Genomic DNA, 13,045 nt, shown 5'->3' with positions numbered 1-13,045 from the left:
AGATAACACATCCGATTTTCTTTGGTAGTGAGGATTGACATAATGGATCAATTAGTGAGCCAGGCAAGCAAGTTTCCAAATGCCTCTTGTTTGTATGTTATAATAAATTAACTATTTCCTGGTTTAAAAAAAAGAAAAAAAAGGCTTCCTAAATATTTTATAGTGTTCTGAGCTGAGTTGGCAAGCAGACCGGTGAATAAAGCCAACAGGTGGAAAGAAGAAAACGGGTTGAAGAACGAGAGAATGGGAAGTGGAAGGTGAGACGACGAGCAGGAAGGGCGACCCAGCCATCCGTCTGCGGCTCTTTGGTGCGGTAGAATTGACGCTGTCATCTTCCCTTCAAGCCGCTTTGGCCACTCGTCTACAGCTGACCTTGCTCTGGCATGTGGGGCTGCTTCTTCCTTCCACATCAGAGGCGCCCGCTCGTAAGCAGCCGAATTGAACTGTTTTGTGCCGTTTGGTTGCTCCGCGACTTGGCGGCACCTGACTGTGAGACAGCTCCGGTCGCTGTGCTGCTGAGCCAAGACTCTTCATAGATGCATCTCTAATCATCCGCTGATGGCTTAATTTAGTCAGACATCAGGCGGCCTCTCCTGATTGTCGCTGCAGCAGAGCGTGGAAGAATACGCAAATAAGGCGACATATCTGTGTGTGACTGTAAATTATTATGAGTTTAAAAAAGAAATTCCCCAATTAGACATTTGCAAGTCTCATCCTATCAAGAATGTGTCACGTTGACATCTCGGTGCCTCCTCCTTTGAGGTGAACCGATCGCAGTTCGTTTGGAGGGAGTTACGCTGGGAGGCTGTCAGAGCTCATCCCGGGGAGGGTGACATGTGCCCGGGCACACTTGCACAATCACGAAATAACATCTCTCCTCCCCTGATGCATATCATGTCCCCCAGACATTTAATAAACAACAAGTTAGTTCTGTTTATCTTCCTTTCACCCCCTTTTCACAAATGAGTAGATTCCTAAATCAATCAGGGTTTTAAAGGCAATGCCTCAGGCTTTGGGCAGTGTTGCCCGACATACACGCAATAGGAAGCGTATAAAGGCAGTTTTCTTAAAATTGACTAAAAACGGTGAATAAAATCGATTGTGCAAACAACAAGGGGTGCATTTGTCTTTGATACACAAAGCCCACAATCAGTTTCTTTTTTTCCTGTTGGATTGAGAGAGAAGCATGCAGCTTCCACAATCTTCCCTGTGTCTTCACACAGTGTGTTGTGGGAGCACCACTGCTCAGAAGACAAGCCCAAGGGCGAAACAGCAACATGGTACATTAGTGAGTTGACAGTGAAAAGGAGCCTGAGATATTCCCACCCACCAAAGATAAAACTTCAACCTTCAAAGACAGCTTTTGACTAAAGCTGAAATGTGTTTCAAAGTTGGCACCTTCCCCGGTTTTAATACTCAAGTTCCAAATATTAGCAATGGATTATGTTGAAATGGTTCATGCTGTGAATGAAAGTGCTTCAGTTTAAATCTAAGATCACATGTCACACTAAAAGGAAACAACAAACGTGGAGGCTTTTCATCATTAAATACTGTATTTAAGAGTGCCGAGACACAGCGGTGATTAAAAAAAAAAAAAAAGAAAGAAACCAACAAACATTTACTTTATTTCCACTATGTTGCAGATGGACTCATAATTGATATGTGCAAATATGCAGAGTCATTCTCATGCACATGATGTACACATGCTGGGACATGGCTTTATAGATAGAGTATCACACCCTTGACAAGAAAAAGAAGAAAAGGCTGTATGATTTTGTGTCGACTGCCCCTGTGGACGATTTGTAAAGATAATTTTTGCCTGTAATAATAAACTGGTAGCTAACTTATCACGGGACTGCTTTTTTTTTTTTTTCTGTTCCCACTCAGCTTTTTAACCAATTCATAGACCTGCCACTGAGTGGAGCATGAAAGAGGTCAATGTAGAACACAAAGCATTCAACAAGTGTCCTTCTTCAAGAGTGGTAGTATCCTTTAAGACACAGATTTGAAACACATGTTGAAAAGGCACTGGGTTAACCATGGCACACTCCCCCAGTAAAACATACGTTTATACATCTATCTCTGCTACGTTGTTGTTTGTCACGGCCGGCGAAGGCTTGCTCTTCAGTCCCTCGGTGGCACACCGGGAGGTTTCTATGAGGAGCAAACGAGGGATGCAGAGAGCGAGGAGGATCGTCTTGTACTCTTTGCGAAAGTTTTGGTTTAGTAACCCGTAAATGATGGCGTTGAGGCAGCTGTTGAAGTATGCCATGAAGTAGCTTGTGACAAAAAGCCACTCGGGTATGTTGGGTGCGACCTTGACGGGGTTTATAGCGACAGCCAGGCCTATGAGGTTCAGCGGAGCCCAGCACACAGCGAACAACACGAACACCATGAACATAGTCAGGAAGTTCCTCACGTCGCTCGGTTTCAGTTTGGTCCTTTGCTCCGGCTTCACTCGATGTTTCACCTGAATCACAAGCACCCAAATCCTCATGTAGCAGTAAGACACCACCAGCAGCGGGATCAGAAAGTGAATTACCACCACTGAGATGGTGTAATACGAGCTGACCGTCTGGGCAAAAGTGCAGGAGTAGATGCGAGGGTCATACTGCAGCGAGCCCACGAAGAAGTTGGGCACTGTGGCAAGGGCGGTGAGCAGCCAGGTGAGTCCCAGGTAGCAGCAGGTGTTCCTCAGGCTGTACAGACGGTCGTAGTGGAGGCTGTGGCAGATGTAGCAGTACCGGTTGATGGCGATGGCCGTGATGTTGAAAATGGAACCGATGACGCTCAGCCCCATGATGAAGCCGCTGGCCTGGCAGTGCAGGTCTCCCATGGTCCAGTCATTGTGGACAATAGCAGTCAGGACCAGAGGGTAGGGGTACAGCGCCACCACCAGGTCGGCCACCGACAAGCTCACCACAAAGATGTTTCCTGGAGAAACAGAGTCAACGATTAAACATAGCGTATCACTCTCGCAATGAAATGCTGCAGACATAGAAATCCAAATGTCGTCATGCAAACCGGCCAGCCTTGCAAGCTCCATCCCACATTTTTTGTTTTTTTGTAGTTGCAGTAAACAAATACATACATCCCCCTGCTGACTGGTTATAGAGTACGCCATGAACAACTGAAATCTACCAAAAATGATCATTTGCAATCATGTATGGCAAGAACACTGTATAAAGTTAACCTTGAAACTATCAGATTAAAACTTGTCAATGTCAAGAGAAATCCTCAAAACAGTTGGACAGAAACCTGCAAATGTTGTCTGAGAATACCGCAGATAAATGTAATATAATAACTTGCATGCTGTTTGTGTTACACACACCATGCTACGTTTGGCTGTGTTGTTATCATTGGTTTTGACCCAGACTCAATCTGAAAGATAATTACCATCTACACCACTCCTGAGAGAAGGAAAAAAAAATGCTCTTGGATAAATTCTTTGAAATAAACTGGGTCACTTTGACTTCAACTTATCTATTATAAAAGGACTTTGTTGTTTCCTCTGTAGCTAATTTTAAGATATGCTTGTTAAGTTGTCTGCACATGCTGGTGGTAGTCTGTTTATCTGTCTGCCGAGTTTAGTCCCAGACTGAAGTGTCGAAGAAATGTTTTACTGTTGGATTTGGATTTGACAAAGATATCAGATAATCTCCTGTCTTTCATAGTGTCATTCTATCATTTAGTAATGAGTTGTAACATTTGGAACAAAAGTTATCCTTGATATATATATATATATATATATATATATATATATATATATATATATATAAATAACCCAAATATAGAAGATTGACGCATGGATAAAATCACATTCCTTCATCTTGGAGGTCAGTGTTCACATACCTCTGAAAACACATCATATCACCTGCTATCCAATAAATCCAACCTCCCGTTAATGTTTGGTGACGATGAAAAGACAATCAGTGTTATTCACGTCAGCTATCAGAAGTTCTACATTATCGCCTATCTGTGTCTAATCCCAGCTCGGTTTCCGGAGACGAGGCTGTCTCGGCATATTCATGTTTTTTTTATCAAAATACCACTTTATGGATGCATGACTATGACATAAGTAGTCATATCCGCCTCAGGGGTAAATTACAATGTATCTGTTGATCTTCCGACTTTTTATTGAGCAGCAATAAGAGCATGAAAAAAAATACTTATGTTAAGATTTCTACAAAATCTAATACAATCCATTGTGTAAATGTGTCCACCTGCATAAACCGGACAGATATTTGTGTGTGTGTGTGTGTGTGTGTGTGTGTGTGTGTGTGTGTGTGTGTGTGTGTGTGTGTGTGTGTGTGTGTGTGTGTGTGTGTGTGTGTGTGTCTCGATTCTGGGCGTGTTTATGCTAATGCAACATTTTAATCATACTGTTCTTGTTTTAAAGCTTCATTACCCCTGAGAACAGACAGTGCTACATTTAGAAGACATGACATTAAGCACATCAACCCAGGATATGGCTGATTTTAGAGTCAGATTACGTCCAAACAATTTCCTGTCTTCCTGAGGTCGGAGCCCATGCTGGATTGACACTGGATCTCCTCAGAAGACATGAATGATAGAAAATGACGTCTATTGTTAAAGTGCAGCTGTGCTGGGTGGGAGGAAGAAAAAAAATAAATCAATTTGTAATGTTCTGTCCGATAAGATAAATACACGATTGAATTAGTCCTTTGAAAAATAAGCATTAGTGTCCCATAAGGTTTTTGTAGATGTAGTGCAACACACTGCTGCACATTTTATTTGAAGGACTCTTCATATAGAGTTTGCGTACACTGCCTGAATGAAATAAAAATACCTTCGTGTAGATTTAATTTTCTATATCGTTGCGGTGATTGATAATACAATAGTCTGAAAACAAGATTTAATCTGTCTTGACCATGGCCCAACAATCAATTTCTCATGTATGATTGCGTCACTGAATGAAATATAAGTAAACAACTTTTCTGGGAATACATGTTAAGTGTCTCACTCTCACAATGTTTTGTGTCAGACTTTAAAGTGATTCCAGAGTTCGTATAATATAAACAATCCCTCTGAAGCCGAAATGTGAAGGCACAAGGCTCCAGCTCTGGCAGACAACAGCTGAAACAACAGCGATGATTGGCAGATATGATGAGGGTGGATTTAAAACACATGTTGGCCATCAATCCTCACCATTCAAAGTCTGTTATAATCCCTGCACCCCTGAGACAGCACAACTACAGTGTGTTGTTTAGCAACCAATCTAATTTTAATTTTCCTGCCTGATTCATTATTGTCATCATACAACGTTAGAAGCACCAGTGTATTATAACCTATCCAGTGGTCCATTTCTGAGGGATGTTTTTGTTTTTTTTTGTTAAAAAAATAAATAAAAAATCAGAAGTTGATTTCACGTTATTTCCACCGACATGGCTATTCACTGCCCGTTACCACAGCAGCACGGGCCATCTCCGAAGCCTGCTGAGATAAAAATAAAAGCATTTGTTCTTCATCCCCGAGTCAGCTCAGTGGGCAAATCTGTCAGATTGTATTTGTGATGCTCCCTGTGCTCGCTGTGTGCATTTGTCATTGTGCAGAGGTTTGATTCCTCGCTGACATCATGCGCGTCAGTGTTATCATGTGTGCTGGCTGGACGGAGGCATGCTCCAGCCTCGCTGCTCTCTCTGGCTGAACCCTCTCTCGCACTTATCGTCAGGAGGATGAGGTAAGTGCTAAACCACGGCTGAGAGGTTTGTTGCGACGCAGCCAGATGACTGACTTTCTTTTGTTGGCATCCATTATTAAAACATTGGACTCAATGTTACCTCCCCCCACCATTTAATTGACCGACTTGGCCGGCCTGATTCTCATCACACCCAAATCCAACGCATTGAAACAATTAGTGTTTAAGTGTGAAACAACCAACCAACAAAAATATTTGTCTCGCATACGAGAACAGAGCCGTGGCTGTGGCCATGTCTGGGGGTGGTGATTATATAAAACGTTTTTGGGCGATTTGTGTGATTGACCTTTTGCTTGCAAAGACATCCGTCGATCGTAATGCCTGACCCTAACCCTCGACCTAACTGTAGCCCTTAGCGCTGTTCGATTGACAAAACAGTGGGGGGGGGGGGGGGCAACATTTGGGCCAACGTTTTAATAATGGATACCACCAAAAGAAAAGTCCGTCATCTGGCCGTACGTTTGAGTTGCATAAAGCTCAACTTGAGTGTTGAAGGGTTACAGGCCATTCGGGACAAGCTGACACGCAGCCTTTCACTTCTGTGGCACCACCGCCTGATTTTACACTTTCTTCAGACAAAAACTTTCTACCGAGGAAAATGTTGCATTTACTCAAAGACTCTCCAGGAAGTCGAACAACCTCCCGCGATATTCCTCCAGTGTATCCCTCCCTTTCTCTGGGGCATACGCTACAAAATGAAACACAAATCAAAACAGAGCAACGGAATTGTATGCGAGAAGCAAGCATGCGGTATACATTAAAACTCGCACTGTGTATGACATCTTCCCCTCTGAAATGAGATGTGATTTGCCAGTGGGAAAAGTGGGGTATCTACCCTTCCTCTGGTCCATGGACCCCCTCCATTGCTGATCTATTTTTAGAACAGGGAGGGATAACGTCTGCCTCCCTCTCAGACTGCTTATTCTACGCCAGCAGGCCAGACAAACACAATAAATATTTGTTCTTTAAAAACTCAATAAAACAGGGCTGCCAGCTCTCATTCATTGAGAGTGAACCTCAGAATATTTACTGTACGATCACACAACAATCTCAATCTAAGCAGCAACTATTTGTTGAGGCTTTTACATTAAAATCGAAAGTCAGGTAGTTTCCGATGTATAGACCTGTAACTGACATACCTTAGTATGACAAATTTGATGATTTTAATGTGTTATTTAGATTTAAAACACTTTCAGATATAAAAAAAAAAAGTGTTTTAATTAAATGAATGTAACTTTTAAAAAAAAAAGGTGAATGAAAAAAAGAAGAAAAAAACCAACCAACCAGTCAGACAGAATGCAAACTGGTTCCAAAATAGCAACCTGAATGTGCTACACTGTGTGATGTATGTGCAGTATCGTCGTATTTATGGCACATGGCTTCATTTTAGACGAATTGCTCCGAACAGTTAAAAGAACAATGCGGGAAGTAAAAAAGGACTTATGCTGGAGCGGGAATGGGTGCATAATAAAGCTGTGAGTGAATGGAATAAACAAGCAGGAAAGACAAAACAAAAGCCTGCCAGCCCGGTTGGTTTTTGCATGGCTGTGTGCACAGGAGAATCTCAGGGGCTTATGTTCTTCTGTCAAAACCCACAGTCTGCATCGTCTCACTCGCACCACACACCCTGGAAACGTGATATACTACGCTTTGATTCACCCGGCTAAATTTATACACCTTTTAAAGGGGAGATGAATTCCAAAAATTGTGTGGGAGGGCTGGCATCTTTCGAATCCGGCTGAATGTCAGCCGCACGGGGATTACTACTACAAGTCCGTATCCCAAATTAGTTCACATCGGACTTAGTCATGTTATCATGAATAAGCAAGAAAAACCTTTGGGCAAGGGCATTAGCACTGATGAATTAGTAGTGACGACTTCGTGAAATCGTGTTCAAGGGGCCAGAGATTTTTTTTTTTTTCTTCCTTTCTCAGAAGTTTAACATTAAACTGACATGAGCTGCCTTTTGGTGATGTGGCTTGCTACGAGCTTGGCCCAAAACATCATCGCAATCAGACGGCCTTCCGCCAATCAGACCCCCACAACGCATCCCACCCATGTCTGAGGAAATAAGACTCACCGGTCCTGAGAAAAACCGAACCATCAGGATACCAGCGGAGTCTGATGCAAGAGCGTCTTGCTTGCTCAGTGTCATCTCGGAAAGGCAGGAGGAACATGCACATTTTATAAAGATATTCCTCGTACTCCATGTAAGATTGCATGTTTCACGTTTGTTTTAGTCAGATAGTTTCATAATAGAGAGGGAGATACTTCACCGTAGTGTGCTCCAAGATGCAAGTCGGATTCCCTCACTAAGTCCACAAGTAGCCCTCCTCTCTGTCTTTCTGAATACTCCAGTTTTTTTTTCCAGGTTTTAGTCACAACTGTACAGTGTCTGAGGGGATGTAACGCATGATTAAACACAACCCGAATCCATCCTCAACTCCACACACACACACACAACATGACCCACAGCTCCCGACACGGTGGCACAAACTACATACACATGCGCACACTGGCATACTCGTCCATTCTGCCCTCCATCTGCTCGCCTTCATCCCTTTCTTTTTCTGTTCCTCTGTCTCTCTCATGGGTACATTTTGTTTGTGTATTTTTAGTATGGTTAACCCCTCTGGGAAACTCGAGTGTTAACACCCTATTGGCAGTGCTATAGTGGCATGCTGTACAATTTTGAAGTGAAAAAAACTCCTATTAAATGTGCAAATTCGGGGAAAATGACACGTGAACCTGTGAAGGTGCAGCCGCTGTCTTCTATTCAAATAGATGCAGGCATACATATGCAGGCAAACATAATTTCCCAAGGAAGAGGTAGCTTTATGTAGAAAATGATTCCATGTCAACGTGGTTTTTTTGTTGTTGTTTTGGTTTGGGGTTTTTTTTTGGGGGGGGGGGGGTGGGTGAGTGCTGGATAGTGGACAGATATGTGGAAGCAGCGGACAAATCCAGTGTTTTGAAGTGAAGCAGAGCAGAAAGGTCCTGCTGTTGTGTTCAAGGAGGGAAGCCAGCGGTCTGACTGATGTGAAGTAGAGAGAGGAGATGGGATGTGACTGACTCAGTGCATTCAACAAAAACACGAGTCTGAGTATGAGTTCCAGTTCTAGAAATCAGAGGCTGTAGCTTGTGAGGGCCTGGGTAATGATGTTGTGTTATACTGCACCTCTCAACCCTTCACAAAACAGCCATCAAGCACAGAACCTTTTTTTTTTTTTTTTTTTTATGGCAGACAGATCTTCTGTAGCTGTTGGGATTCCTGTAGCTGTATCAACGCTTTCTTTAGTGGAAACTCTGTGTGATTAAACTTTCATACAAAGGAAGCCAAAGCTATAAATAGCTCGTTAAGAACTGCAAGGAGATTGTTGACAGGCGAACAGTAGTAGCAATATCAGTCACTTAAGGACACACTTGAAAAGCGTTTTGGGATCGTTTCTGTGCTGCCGCTTCAGATTCAGGACATCCACCAACTCTATGGGAGGACTCTCGTGTGAGTGGACCTGTCAGTCAGTCCAATTAGCGTAGGAGACAGTGACACAAGGTCTGCGATCAGTGCAGTGTCCACAGTTCACCAGCACCAAGTCAGTTCGACGTTTGAACAGACCACTCAACTGTGTCATTTTTGCAAACTCGATAATCAAATTATTCTCCGGGCCCCTAGACTTCTTGCCAATCTGCTTTTGGCTAACGAACACGAGAACACGCTGGATGTCTTACGTAATGTATTTGAAATTGTAATTAAAAGCTCATTATTCCAAACATTCACTGACCTAATGCTGCTGCCTCATTAGCATTATGTTGTGATCAGAGAGTTTGGCCGAGCATAAAGCCCTCCTGGCTTTTAACTATGGGGCGGCTGGGTGTAATGACCATCGTGCACGTTCTTTGTTCTGCGGGACCTTCAAGTTCAAAGTGCACCACATCAGTGTGCTGTTTTGCCTTTCACAACAGAAAATCATGAGGTATAGTCGTGTAATTAAAATGTTCATCTTTGTTTATTGTGATTGGGGAATAGAATATGCACTCTGTGGTTTCCAGCTCTTCTTATGTCATTCGCCCTGCAGGGTGTAATATTGCTGAGACTGTCCTGTGACCCGCTTCCTCTATTCTTTCTTTTGTCACTGCTGAAGTTTATCTGGTCCGACAATACTGACTATAAGAGCATGCAACAGTCTGTTGTTTTATGTGGGGCATGCACTCAATCACAAACACTCACACACATGCACACACACACACACACACACTGAGTGAATGAGAACTGCATATGTTCAGGGACCGTGCAGGAACTGAGTAGTTTGTCAGGTTTATTTCTTATACTACAACAAATCGTATTGCTTTATTATATTATTTTTGTTTTGACACTAAAGTGTCCTTGAGAAGTCTTATTATTTTAAAATGTAGCGGTCGTTTCAGGAAAAAGCCTCCAGACACAAAAAGATCCAATTGTGTTCTAATGTATTTTGTTTAAGCTTGGAAAGCTTAACCGACAATGAGATAATAAAGTTCTTTACATTTTATATTTTTGGAAAAACCTAAACTGTATGAGCTTCACCACACTGACACTTTTTTAATTGTGAGTCCCATAAATTTGTAAAAGTCAATGTGAAAAATAAGTGCGAAGGAAAGAAATAAAAGTCCAAATTGACCTTAATTAATTGGGATATTTCATTTCATTATCATACTATGTAACTAACCATGACAACTCAAAGTTTACTGAATTTAGGACATCTTGATTTTTCTTATTGTTATCTGTGGTAATTGTGCACAAAATACAATAAAAATGCACACAAATGCTTTGCCAAGTCAGATTCCGTTAATGGATGTTTCAAATTGTTCCTTGCAGGATCTAAAATCTTAATACACAAACAAGAAAAACAGAACACGTGAAAGTCAGACCAACCCCTAAAAATATATACACAAATGTATGTTCAAATGCTTTTCGCTTTATAATCTTAATGCAACAGGATAGGTATGAATTTTCAGACGAATTAAGGTATTTGGAATAACAGGAGCTCAGTGGCCATTTGAAAACTGTTGGAAATCCAAGGTGGCAATAGATTGATGATACTATATCTTTACTATGACAAATGCCATGAAGGAGGCCATCATACATATTTTTCTCCACCTTCTCTCTGCTGTCAGGTGGCTTCAAGTGTAGCAGGATGAAATATGATGTTGTGTTTGACATAAAGCATGTGCAAAAGGACACAGGAGGTTTCCAGGAGGTATACAGCGGTGTCTCTCACCTTAGCTGCTCATGGGACACCACTATGTGCTCATAAAAGGAGTGATGTGATTTATCTGGGATGGGAAACCAAGGAGAGAATCAGATGGAGGGAAGAGGGTGCCATTATTGATGAGGAAATATGAAGTTAGATCGTCGAGCGGGTGGAGACCCCATCACACTGAGTCCGGACGCTCCCACGAGAAGGCAGCCTGATTGCCAAATATGAGGGTCACACGTTTGATTACATAATTATTGTCATGAATGGAGAGAGAGAGGGAGAAACTTGGATCTCACATGTCTGCCATTGAGAAAGAGTGTTGTTTCTATGAATAGAGTTAGTTCCGGAAGAGATGTGTCTCGAAAAATGAAATATCAACATACATTTGTAATCGCCTGAAAGAACGATTTTCTGATGCTTACTTGCGTTTGATGTGCACTATCGCTAAACATTAACCAGTATTTACTGGGGGGGGGGGGGCAAAAAACAAAACCAAAAAAACAAAAAACATGACAGGTCCGGAACACCTTTTCGCCACTTATTTGCGCCTCTCACCTGCATTCCTGAGCTTTTTGTTCCTGTACACGGAAAGGATCACGAGGACATTGCCCAGGATGTCGACCACGATGGTGAAGATCAGCACGCTGGCCAGCGCAGTGGACACTCCAGGAGAGGAAGCGCTCAGCCCGGGGTCGCTCTCATTCCGCAAATAGTTCGACCCGTTCACATCCTCCACCTCTAAATCCATCTCCTCTCAGGACGCAGCGCCCATGGTGGGGATACTCCAATATTGAGCTCTCTCTCTCTCACACACACACACACGCACACACACACACGCACACGCACACGCAAAAAAACAAAACAAAAGGAAAGGTCAAAAATTCAAAAGGACTTTAAGAAGGAGATAGTCTTGAACTTCTTGGGACGCGAGACACTCCTCCGCGTGTGGAGGAGCGGGAGGACGCGAACCATGGCGTGGTCGTAGGGCGAAAAGTATTACATTTTACGCACACGGGGACGCCTGGGGAGAGAATCTCTAAAGTGAAAACGAGGTGAAAAGCTCGTATTGCAGTGCGGTCCTCCTCAGCCGCCGCCAAAGCTCTTGCCCGCGCGCTGCTCCATTGTGACAGGAGCGCTCGTCCACAAGGCATGCGAGCGCTCTCCTGTGCGTAATGGAAACGCGAGGGTGCGAGGCTCATGCTCATCCAAAGAGTCTCCTGTTGGCACTGAGAGCACTGATCAACACGGTTACTCTGCTCAGCTCTGCTTGTAGGCAGTAACAAATCGAAGCATAGAAATTAGTCTTAGGTTTAAGAGAGCGAGCTGCTTAAAACTATAAATAAGCTTGCGTGCACCCCCCCCCCCCCCCCCCCCCCCCCCCTCCACTGGAGTACTCTCATTAAGCATCTCGTGATCAGAGTCTATGTGGGCTTGTGTTTGGCATCGTGGCAAGGAGAGTGTCAAGCTCTCATAAAGCTGTGCAGTTTATGACTGTGGCATTAAAAACTTGTCACAGTTGGCTGTGTAACCAATCTTGATTAAAAAAAAAAGAGGGAGCCTCGTTTTGCGCATGAGGATGGCGCCTTCATGTGACCAATACTGACCGTCACAGTGAAAAATGAACCATTGAAAAGAAGAAGGAAAAAAAAACAGGTTCATTTGTTACAATTAAGAATACCATCCTGGACTGGGCATTTCTGTTGTGATGTGAATCTTTATATCATGTCGATTGGCACTTTTACAATTGCAAAGCATTAAGCATTTTAAGCATTAAAATATATATCAAAAGAGGTCAGATTGAATTAACTCATCATTTGTAGAAAACGCTCTGTAATTGAGCCAGCTGGCAGGGAGAGTAATGATGTCAGTGTGGTCTCACCAAAAACATACATCTTGATTGAGCTGACTGAGGCAACCCAAAACCCAGACGCCAAGTTTACAAGAAGCCTGGGGAGGTTATATATATTTTAAAGGGGTATTAAGATTTTACAAGCTGACACATGAGAACTTTGGCAATGATTTATGCAATCTGAAACGAATCGGCATAATTTATCTGATATCAAAGCTGTAGCTGATTCAATTTGCTTGA

The 13,045-nt window shown here is 42.8% G+C and overlaps 1 protein-coding gene across 1 annotated transcript; it reads right to left on the bottom strand.

Moving 5' to 3' along the window:
* Nucleotides 1-1,631: 1,631 nt before the first annotated feature.
* Nucleotides 1,632-11,704, bottom strand: LOC308134838 (melatonin receptor type 1C-like; the record flags this gene model as incomplete). The annotated part of the gene is made up of 2 exons (XM_080502667.1): nt 1,632-2,934; nt 11,512-11,704. 2 exons carry the CDS (start codon nt 11,702-11,704, stop codon nt 2,069-2,071), a joined length of 1,059 nt encoding a protein of 352 aa, XP_080358793.1. The 3' UTR covers nt 1,632-2,068.
* Between the last annotated feature and the right edge of the window lie 1,341 nt (nt 11,705-13,045).

Source organism: Blennius ocellaris (assembly GCF_963422515.1).
Source record: "Blennius ocellaris genome assembly, chromosome: 9".
Lineage (NCBI taxonomy): Eukaryota > Metazoa > Chordata > Actinopteri > Blenniiformes > Blenniidae > Blennius > Blennius ocellaris.
Note: the sequence above shows the minus strand (reverse complement) of the source record. Positions and strands in the feature narration are given on the sequence as shown.